General features: G+C 50.0%; 1 protein-coding gene across 1 annotated transcript; it reads right to left on the reverse strand.

The window, feature by feature from the left end:
- Positions 1 to 2,744: 2,744 nt before the first annotated feature.
- Positions 2,745 to 5,525, reverse strand: LOC101940439 (immunoglobulin lambda-1 light chain-like). Its single transcript, XM_024113060.2, has 3 exons — positions 5,405 to 5,525; positions 4,634 to 4,996; positions 2,745 to 3,712 (listed from the first exon to the last, which is right to left on the reverse strand). The coding sequence occupies exons 1-3, from the start codon at positions 5,445 to 5,447 to the stop codon at positions 3,381 to 3,383; spliced, it is 738 nt and encodes a 245-aa protein (XP_023968828.2). The 5' UTR covers positions 5,448 to 5,525; the 3' UTR covers positions 2,745 to 3,380.
- Between the last annotated feature and the right edge of the window lie 5,131 nt (positions 5,526 to 10,656).

The raw sequence follows: 10,656 nt of genomic DNA on the forward strand, positions 1-10,656 counted from the left end.
GCTGGGACGTCCTTGGTTCCTGGCTGGGCTGGATTCTGGGGCCAGGCACACTCTGCTCTGTCTTTATCTTGGCCTGATTATATTTAGCTGGAAGCTGTGCTGGGAACAGGTGCATGGCACTGAGGCTAGGGGAGGTTTACACGGCGGGCAGGGAGGGGGAATTATTATGCAGCCGTCGCCAGCCTGGGGTGAAAACCAGATCTTGGAAAGTCCTGGGAACGTGCACCCTGCACACGGCCCAGGCTGGAGTCATTCAGTATCCTCTGTAGGACCTGGAACCTGGCTCCCCACCCCCCGCTCTAACCCTTCAGACCCCATTGCCTTCCCAGAGTTGGGATAGAACCCAGGAGTCCTGACTCCTAGTGCCCCTGCTCTAACCCACCAGGCCCCATTGCCCTTCCAGAGTTGGGATAGAATCCAGGAGTCCTGCCTCCCAGCACCCCTGCTCTAACCACTAGACCCCACTCCCCTCACAGAGCTGGGATAGAACCCCGGAGTTCTGGATCCCAGTCCCGTCCCTGCTGCTCTAACCACTAGACCCCACACCTCCCCCAGAGCTGGGAACAGAACCCAGGAGTTCTGACCCCAGCAGCCCCTTCTGTAACCCACCAGACCCAGCTGCCCTCCCAGTCCTGTGGATAGAGCCCAGGCGTCCTGGTTCAAATCCAGCCCCAGGATAGAGGGACTGGCTGGCTCCAGGGGGCAGGGAATAGACTACAGGAGAGCCAGCTCCAATCCAGCCCCAGGCGGGGGGACGGGCTGGAGAATGGGATATGGGGTAGGATGGATGGACGGACGGCGCTGAGCTAGGCACAGCTCGGATGGACAGATGGATGGAGCTCAGACAGATGGATACGCAGCGTCTAGCCAGACAGAGCTGGGAGATATGGCGCTGGAATGAGGGACAGATCGATAGATAGAGGTCGGATGCAGCGGTTAGCTGGACAGATGAACGCTGTATGGACTGAGGGGTCAGGCAGGCCCAGCCAGGAGAATGAAGGGCGGTTACATTAGTGGCAGCTGTTGCGCTGTGCAGAGGCACCTGGCCCGACTTGTTCCCAGGGAGCTGGGCAGGCCCTCCCTGCTATGCTGTCAGACCGGCCTCTCGCCGGTGCCAGCCCTCAGCCCCAGAGGCGCCAGCCAGGGCCCCCAGCCAGTACCACGCCCCGATGGGGCCCAAGCCAGGGAGCTAATTCTGGCAGGTAATTAACAGATGGGGTGGCAAAGTGATGGGCAGGGGGAGGGCAGCATGGGAGTCAGAGAGGTGGGAACTCCCGTGGGCAGTTTGTGGTGGGACGGGAACGAGAATAGGGCTGGCAGAAGGAGAGCAGGGACTGGCCCCAACAGGGCCAACGGGTCTGAGGGCATCTCCCTAGGGAAGGATGGACTTGCCCGTTGGGGCTGGTCTTGCCCTAGGGGATGGGGCTACGCAGGGCAGGGGTGTGTGTGTGTGTGTGTGTCATGGCACTGCCTGGGGGAAGGGCCCATCCTGACCTAGGCAAGGGAGGTTTGAGGGTGGATGAGAGCATACAGGGTTATTTTAAAGCAGGGGTTCTCAAATTGGGGGTCAGGACCCCTCAGGGGGTCATGAGGTTATTACATGGGGAGTCGCGAGCTGTCAGCTTCCACCCCAAACCCCGCTTTGCCTCCAGCATTTATAATGGTGTTAAATATATAAACAAGTGTTTTTAATTTATAAGGGGGGGGTCACACTCAGAGGCTTGCTGTGTGAAAGGGGTCACCAGTACAAAAGTTTGAGAACTCCTCCTTTAAAGGGTCTGGACAAGGGGTGGCAGCTATTTAGTTGAATATTGCCCTGTTCACTGCTGCCCTCTAGTGCCCATTATACAGTATAGCCGCCCCTTCCCCACCCCCACCCTCTGCTGGCCCTAGTGACATTATACAGCAGGGGTCTCAAACTCAAATGACCATGAGGGCCACACGAGGACTAGTATATTGGCCCGAGGGCCGCATTACTGACACCTCCCCCCCCCGCCGCCCTCGGCCCCATCCCCACTCCACCCCTTCCATGAGGCCCCGCTCCTGCCCCCAGGGCCGGCTTTAGGCCGATTCAGCCGATTCGGCTGAATTGGGCCCCGCGCTAAGAGGGCCCCGCTCCGCAGCTCTCCACCCCGCCCTCAGCTCACTTCCCCCTCGTCCCCTCCCCTGAACGCTCCGCCCCCTGCTCCTCCCCCTCCCCTGCTTCCCGCGAATCAGAGGTTTGCGGGAAGTCTGAAAAGAAGCAGGGGCGGGCAGGCAGGCAGGGAGCCTGCCCTGCTTCTGGTGCACGTCCGGCCAGAGCCGCTCTGGTAAACACTGGGGGAGGGCGGGGGGGCTGCGAGAGGCTTGCGGGCCGCAGAAAATCACCCCGCGGGCCCTGTGTTCGAGACCCCTGTTATACAGTATAGCCGCCCCTTCCTCACCCTCACCCTCTGCTGCCCCTAGTGGCCATTATACAGTATAGTTGCCCCTTCCTCACCCTCACCCTCTGCTACCCCTAGTGCCCATTATACAGTACAACCGCCTCTTCACACCCCCACCCTCTGCTGCCCCTAGTGGCCATTATACAGTATAGTTGCCCCTTCCCCGCCCCCACCCTCTGCTGCACCTAGTGGCCATTTTACAGCATGGCCAACCCACAGATATGCTTTAAATGAATATTTTATTATAATCCATTTGGCGATATGTTTGTCTTGCTTTAAAAAAAGTACAAAGCAATTAATTTGGTATCAAGTTTTCTTTTATTGTCTTTGCTTTTTCTACCACTTTATAAATGCTGGATTACTATGCTGCTGCTGAGAAGGGAGCATGCGTTGAGATTAGATGGATGGACCGATTGGTAGGTAAATAGATGTGTACATTGGGTCGATAATGGGGCGAGATGAATAGGTAGAGAGGAAACAAGCAGCACTGATATGTAGATCCGTAAAACCATGGGGAGAGGGGTGTACATGGATGGAGGGAGAGAGAGGGGGGCTGTGTATGGAGGGATGAGTGTGTTTGAAAAGAAACAGAGGGGCCAGACAGACAGACGGCAGGGTAGGAGAAGGGACAGTAGGATAGACAGAATTGCAGAAGGAACCAGGTATGGTCTGGAGAACCAGGACTGAAGCTTTGCATCTTGGGTTCAGCTCTGCCCCCAACCCAGGCTGGATCCTCCCCCCCCCACCCCAAAAGCAAGACAGAAATGGAGCCACTGCTGTTGAAGGAGTGCTGCTGGGTGGGATCTCAGGGAGTATCAGGTCATGGGGGGAGGTTGCTCTGGATGAGGGACCGTATTCCTCCAAGCCGAGGGGGGTTTCTCAGCCTGGTAGATGGGCATGGGGGAGGTTGAACCTGACAGGGACCCTGGGATCTGGGAGAAGAGGCTCCCTGCTGGGCTACTGTCTTTTGCAGTCCTTGGCACTGATGCTCTTCTCCAGTGCTGACGCCAGCGATTCGTGCTTGACCACACAGCTGTAGCTGGCACCCGAGCCCCACTCGTTGGCCGGCACCGTTAGGTAGCTGCTCACAGAGTAGGTCTTGTCCTCTCCCAGTGCCACCAGCCCCGTTCTCATCCCCTGGGCCTGGGTCTGGCAGTCTTGCCTCCACAGCACATCGATGTAGCCGGGGAAGAAGCCGCTCACTAGGCAGGTCAGGGTGGCGAAGCCGGTGGCGATTTCCTCCTGGGCTGGAGGGAACAGCTGGATTCGGGGCTGGGGCAGATTGCTCCCTGCAAACACACAGAGAGGACATTGGAGACAGCAGCTAGCATCCCTGGCTCACACCCCTCAACCTCACTGCCCTCCCAGAGCCAGGATAGAGTCCTGGCTCCCAGCCTGCCCGCTCTAACCACTAGACCCCACTCTCCTCCCAAAGCCGGGGAAAGAACACAGGAGTCCTGGCTCCCCGCCCTTTTCTGTTCTAATGCACTAGACGCCTCCTTCCTCCCAGACTCAAATGTCTTGCCTCTCACTGCTTTGTCTTCATGACAAGACCAATATCCCCTCCCTTAATTATGGGTTCGTTATTGTTGCTCCGATTAATTAACTTGTGTAGTTTATTTAGATTTGGCTACATTACAGTAGTGAGCTCTCCCCAGCCGGACCCACTGGCGTCTTTTGAAAATATCTCTATGGAATAAACAAACCCAGCAGTTCTCTGAAGAGCATGTGACATAGGCTGAAGATAAAATACATGTAGGAAGAACCAATGGCTCGCCACCCCCCTCCCGCACTGCGACCCAGTCCGACCCCCTCGTCCATCTTCTCGGGGGAGGGGAGAGCAAGAGAAACACTGTCCATAACAGAAACTCCTGGTCTGGTTTCTATGGGCGCTATGGAGAACGCCTCTGTTACCCCCCTGGACCTCCTCCGCCAACCTCAGTATGGTCATATAAGGGACAGGTCCCTGTCTGACCAACATCACCCTAATATCGGAGATGCTCCAATTCACTGAGCCACGCGACCTCTGGGAGGTAGGGAAGGGCTTGTTCCCTATTGCTGAGAGGGGGAACTGAGGTGCAGAGACGCTGGCCCAAGGTTAGACATGGAGGCCGTAGCAGAAGCAGCATCAAATTCAGATCTCCCAAAGCCAGATCCTGACCCCTGGATCATCCTTCTATTCTAATGACAGCAACCAGATTCATACTCACTCAGCACACGCACACGGGTCCCCTCTCCCCACGTCTGGACTCCCTCTGTATAAAAGGCGAAGCAGAAATAGATGGAGTCGTCTCCTTCCTGGACATCACGGATAGTGAGCAGGAACTTCTTGTTGGAGGCGTCTCTGGAGGGGACGTATCGCTCCGGGATCCCCGGAGCTCGGTAAATGGACAGATCCTTTTTGAAGAACAGCACCCCTTCAGGTTTCTGTCCAGGGCTCTGCCGGATCCAGTTCATATTGACCTTGTCCGCTGTGACGTTTGCCACAGCACATTCCAGAGCCACCGTCTGTCCAGGAGACACCGAGATCTCAGAAGGGCTTTGGCTGAAGGAGGCATATTGGCACCGTCCACCTGCACGAGAGAAACCAGAACGTCATCTAAACTCCTTTTTGCTCATGCACAGAGCAGTAGGTTGGTAGACTGACAGAGAGACTGTAGATGGGTGGAAGGATAGATGGAAATGGAGAGATATCACCAATGAGAGGTGGAACGGATAGCTAGAGATTCTGGAGATGGAGAGATGGAAAATAAATACTGCACATAGATAGATAGATAGATAGATAGATAGATAGATAGATAGATAGATAGATAGATATGCATCAGGATGGATGGATGGATGGATGGGGGAGAGATATGCATGGGGATAGATAGATAAATTGATTAGTAGTTAGATAGATTTCCTTGGGTGTTCTGGACCATATGATCCAGAGCCTCCTCCAGGCAGGGGAAGGAGCAGGAGTGTCCATGGGGGTTACTCACAGGCCAGTGAGAGCAGCAGGATGAGTCCCTGGAGCGGATGCATGGCCGACCTTCACGCTGTCCCCAGGGCAGAGCTGAGATGGTCCAGAGAGAAGCCGTATCTTATGAGGCCGCGTATTCAAATCCAGCTGCCGATGGGAAACGAGGAAGCTCCTCATTGGCTCAGCCGCAACTCTGGTGCAGCAGCCGAACCAATGGGCATCGGGGCATGGGTGGGAGATTTGCCTATGGGTTCCTCCAGGCTGAGCTGGACGGTCTCTGTCTGTCATGTCCACAAATGACCCTGCTGCTGCCGTTGGGTGTATTTGAGCTTAGATTATAACCCTCCAGTTGAGGAGCCAAAGTCACCTGGGTTATCAGCCTGAGGACTTGGGACTTAGGAGATCCTGAAGGTATTGCCCCGGGAGCTGGAGAGCAGAGAACGGGCTTCATGATACCAGACGATGAGCTGGGAAATTAGCTCCTGGGTGGAGCAGGGAGGCTGGGAGTCAGGACGCCTGGGTTCCATGCTCACCACCAGGAAAGGAGCGCGGGGCTATGCATTAGAGAAGGGGATTTTGAGAGACAGGTCCTCTGGGCTCTATTCTGATGCAGCTTTGATCAGATCACATAACTTCTTTGGTGTCTCCGTGTCCCTGTTGGGAACACATTGGCGTTCACTGGGCGAGAAGTGCTGTATAAAATATAGGGTCAACTCCTCAAGCGGTGTCACTCAGCCGCTGATTGACACCAGCTGGGGATCCAGTCCACTGACTCCAACGCAGCTGCGGCCAATTCACGCCGGCTGGGCATCCAGCCCAATGAATGTTTTTGTTATTATACTAAAGAGCAGCTAGCACCGTTGTGTGGCGGCCCATAGGGATGGTGCTGTAGCGGGGATTTTAATCAGCCCTGCACATTGGTACCAGATAGAGTGAAGACGTGAAGAAATTCTTCTCACTGTTTGTAACCCCTCGGTGTGTTTCAGCATCAAACCAGGGATTGTCTTCTCGCTCTTCAACCCCAGAAGGCATTTGAGACACAGCTTAATGCCAAAATCCCTCTCTGGGCAAGGGTGGAATTCCCTCCCTTTGAACTAGCTGAAACAGTTACCAGTTAAACTGGTGTCAAACTGGGGATGTATGTAGGATCCCAAGAGTGTAAGATCCTTGTGTCTGTTCATAACTTGCTTGTCTCTTGCACTTGGGGTGAGATCCACAATGGCTAATACCATTGATAGCTAATAAATGAATAATCATAATTGGTAATATTAGCTCCTCATTAATAGCTAATACATAATATACATATAATATCAACATGAAATAAAATAATAATAATGTTTTTACGTATATATCACTGAGAACAGGAAATAATAATAGATGACCAACATGTTTTAATTAAAGTACAACAAAATTATGAATGCTTCATTACTTTTTAGTTATTAATAATAATTTTATCATTATTAATTAACCCCCTTCAGTCCCTTATATGAGGGACACATCAAGAATAGGAGATAGAATTATTGGGCCAGATATATGCTACAATCTTACTACAAAGTATGAATATAAATGCCAAATATATTTAAATAAAATAAAAGTTTGATTATTGAATAATCATTGCATATGAGTTTTGAATTCGTGATGGGAAATGCCTTATCTTTCTTTAATAAACTAGTAAATTAGTGGTTAAAGATCATGATTAACAATTCTTATTAACTGATCACAAATAAAATAATTTTAACAGAGATCGATGACCCTATGTGTTAGTTTGACTCCATTATGTGTAGGAGAAATATAAATGATTGAAGAGCATTTCAATCTGAAATGCTGCTGCGTGAAAATGATCACATTGCATCTCTCTTCGTCCCAATCTCTCAGGAAAGAGTTTGATTTTGAAAATAAATACTATCGGCTAGATGCTGAGACAATAACGGTCAAATCTTTTTTCTAATAGAATCTTTATTGTTCTGAAGTGATTTAGAAAGAGCTAGGTTGGAAAAAAGCATGATCTACTTCTTGCTATTTTGTGATTTCTTCGTTATTTAATAATAATAATAATAATAATAATAATAATAATAATAATAATTTTATTTTCTCTTTTTCTTTTTTTCTCCTGATTTTACAATGTTATAACCATTAAAAATTAATGAGAAAGGTATCTGCGTAAAGAAATCTAAGTGGTAAGACTAAAAAGAGATCTAAATTTTATTAGGTTAACTTGGAATTTTAGTTTTCTAATTTGAATGTATTTTCTATTTCATTGAATGTGATTAGGATCTCTTTATACATATTAATTGTAAGAGAATTCATATTAACATATAGAGAACTAAGGAAAATGAAATTTCTGTATAAGCATATGTACCACATATACAACATTATAATTATTAATAAATACTTATAGAGAGATCCATATTTACTTCAGAAGAGATATAGGAAAAATAAAGTAATCTTAGTGGCTACATAGAAGAAAGTGAAAGTCAGATCAGATTACTCTGTAAATATATTTCTGTTATCAGCGTGTGTTTATAAAAGATCAAATGTTATTATTTATTATTAGTGTAGAAAGAGATTGAAATAATAGTAGATTGTTTCAATGATAATGATATTTTTAATAAAGGTATAGTATTAGGTTTATAAACAATACAGTTGCTACTGAAACTTATTTATAAAGAAAATGAATATTATCTGACTGGTTTATAATATGATGTTATTTTATTGGTTTATAATATATGTGATGTTACTGGTTTATAACATGATGTTATGTTATCTTGTATGATTACAAGAGATCAATATGTAGACCTATAGCTTCCTTCATAACTGTTATAACTATTAAGACATGATTTCAAAGCTATTGATATGAACAGGATTGCTTTATAAAGATAGTCATTATTAATAAATATTTATTTACAAGAACTGCGTAACATGTACCATCCTTTACCTCATTTTAAAAATACCTAAGTGAAATATTTGGACTGAAATCTCTCTACAAACACTTGTGATGTGTTGCAGGAATCTCTTCACGAAAGAAAGCTCTAAATCCAACACAAAGCAATTGGATTAAAAGAACAATAAGCGAGACGGGGGTTTCAATTAATTGGACTAGCACCAGGAACTTTTTAAGGCAAATGTTCACTCAGATACTAAAAATACAAGTATAGGAACATGGACAGATAGATAATTCTACATAGCACAGATAGATGGATTGATATTTCTGCATAGCATGGTCAGATGGACAGAGATAATTCCACATTAGATAGATAGATAGATAGATAGATAGATAGATAGATAGATAGATAGATAGATGTAATTACACATAGTATGGACAGATAGATAAATAGATGTGTGTTTATGGGGACCGTTAGATAATTCCATATATGACAGACAGATGGATAGATTCACAGATACGCAACCAGAGAGCTAGAGAGACATAATTCCAGAGAGAACGGACAGACGGATATTAGCTGTCCTGTATCTGGCTGCCAGGTGCTGTGCTGGCTAACTGCTCAGTCTTGGTGCTATGGGGAGGGGCACCATGTGGGGTGAGCGCTCAGTGCTGTTATTGCTAATCACCCCGGGGTGTATTGAGCCGCGTCTCCTCCTTCCTCTGGGCTGTTGTTGTTTCAGACCCATCTGTGGCCCAGGGAACATTCTCCCCCCAGCCCCTCGGACGGAGGTGTCTGCAGAGCCACTGGGATCAGATACAGGGGGGCCAGTCCTGGCCCCACCGTAGGCAATGGCCAAACTCCAATGGATGCCAATGGAGCAGGAGGTCACCTGTGTTTTCCCATGGGGGAAGGGGTCCCTAGCTCACAGACCCGTCAATATTCAGGGTTATCCTGATGGGTTATTCCCCCTGGACTATTCCTCTGCCACATCATGGGTCCGGGCCCCTCTGAGACTTGGGGACTCTTCTCATCTCCCCACTGCTCAGTGTCGGGGCAGATCGGGATCCTTCAGGCATGTCGGCCCCTGAACCGAGACTGTGACACGCGGCTCCAAATCTACCCCATGGGGCGACCGCATCTGGTGGGACAGAACCATCGGGCAGAAGGAAAGAGGGCTGGGGAAGGGGAGTTGGAGAGACCTGCTCCTTGGTGTCCTGGCTGGAGCATGTGTGTGTGTGTGTGTGTGTCCTCATGCAGATCCGCTCCTGCACCCAGCTGGGTCCCCTCTGGCTGGGCTGGAGCTGGTGTCCCTGTGGCTGGGGGTGGGTGAGGGTGGAGCTGTGGGGCACAGAGGGTGGGGAGCAAAACTACACTCAGTGCCAGGGAGAGTGAAGGGGTCAGCACAGAGCCCAGGGAGCTGTGAGTGGGACTCCCAGGAGGGGGGGAGCCAGGATCTGAGCCCCAAGGGGTGCTGCGGGACCCCCTCTGTGTGGGATGGGGAAATAAATATGGTGAGAGTGAGGCACAAACAGGACAGAGAAGGGGCAGCAGGTCACACAGAGAAATGACAGTGCCCAGTGACTCCCCCCTGGTCTAACCATTAGCCAAAACTCGCCTCTCAATGCTGGGGATGAACCCAGGAGTCCTGGCTTCCAGGCCCCCCTGCTCTAACCCCTCCCAGAGCTGGGAATAGAACCCAGGAGTCCTGGCCCCCAGCTGGAAACTGCTTTGTATATGAAAATGAGCTGAAATTCTGCTGCAGTGACGTGTCCCTATGGTCTGTAGTCCCCAGCCCATGATCTAGGCCTGGTTGGATAGCAGGCCACATCCTATGAGTTTTCATTGACACTATCAGAGCCGATGGCAGATGTCACGGGGGAAGCAGGAATTCCCCACTCGTTGCCTTACACGCGCCGGGGAATGATCTCATAGTATCTCAATTCCGAATGCTGCTCTGGTGCCTTATGAAAACCCGCCGGGTGGCTCTGCCCCTTCCACTCAGACCTTGCAGTCCAGTTTGCATGCTGGGCTTAGCAGATCCTATGCTCTGATCACTCCAGTGGGGTGGCTCCAAGCCGTGGGTGAAGGTCAGAGTCAGTGGCTGGGAGTTCCAAGGAAGTCTCTGGGAGTCAGGACCCCAAAACCCATGGAGAACCCACAGAAAAAGGGGCAAAGTTCTCCCAAGCCCTGGGAAAGATGAGAAGACACATGGCCGCTTGAACTGAGATTTCCCAGGGTATCTGGAAACAAGGATCCCATGGGAATGTGATGCTGACCCTGGCGTACTGACAGCAAAGGGCCGTGGCCCTGACAAGCAAAGGACACGAGCCCCATCATGAGAGAGCAGCTGGCCACTGAGTATTGCCTGCGGTCACTGTGGTATCTCGGC

The sequence above is a fragment of the Chrysemys picta genome, chromosome 13 (assembly GCF_011386835.1).
Source record: "Chrysemys picta bellii isolate R12L10 chromosome 13, ASM1138683v2, whole genome shotgun sequence".
Taxonomy (NCBI): Eukaryota; Metazoa; Chordata; order Testudines; family Emydidae; genus Chrysemys; species Chrysemys picta.

Bases quoted from the DNA above. Each gene is read 5' to 3' on its own strand.
- LOC101940439 (XM_024113060.2), bottom strand. From the start codon at position 5,447: ATGCATCCGCTCCAGGGACTCATCCTGCTGCTCTCACTGGCCT. The intron at 4,997-5,404 runs GTGAGTAACCCC...TCTCTCGTGCAG, and splicing joins CCTGCTGCTCTCACTGGCCT to GTGGACGGTGCCAATATGCC. The intron at 3,713-4,633 runs GTGAGTATGAAT...GTGTGTTTGCAG, and splicing joins GACCCGTGTGCGTGTGCTGA to GGAGCAATCTGCCCCAGCCC.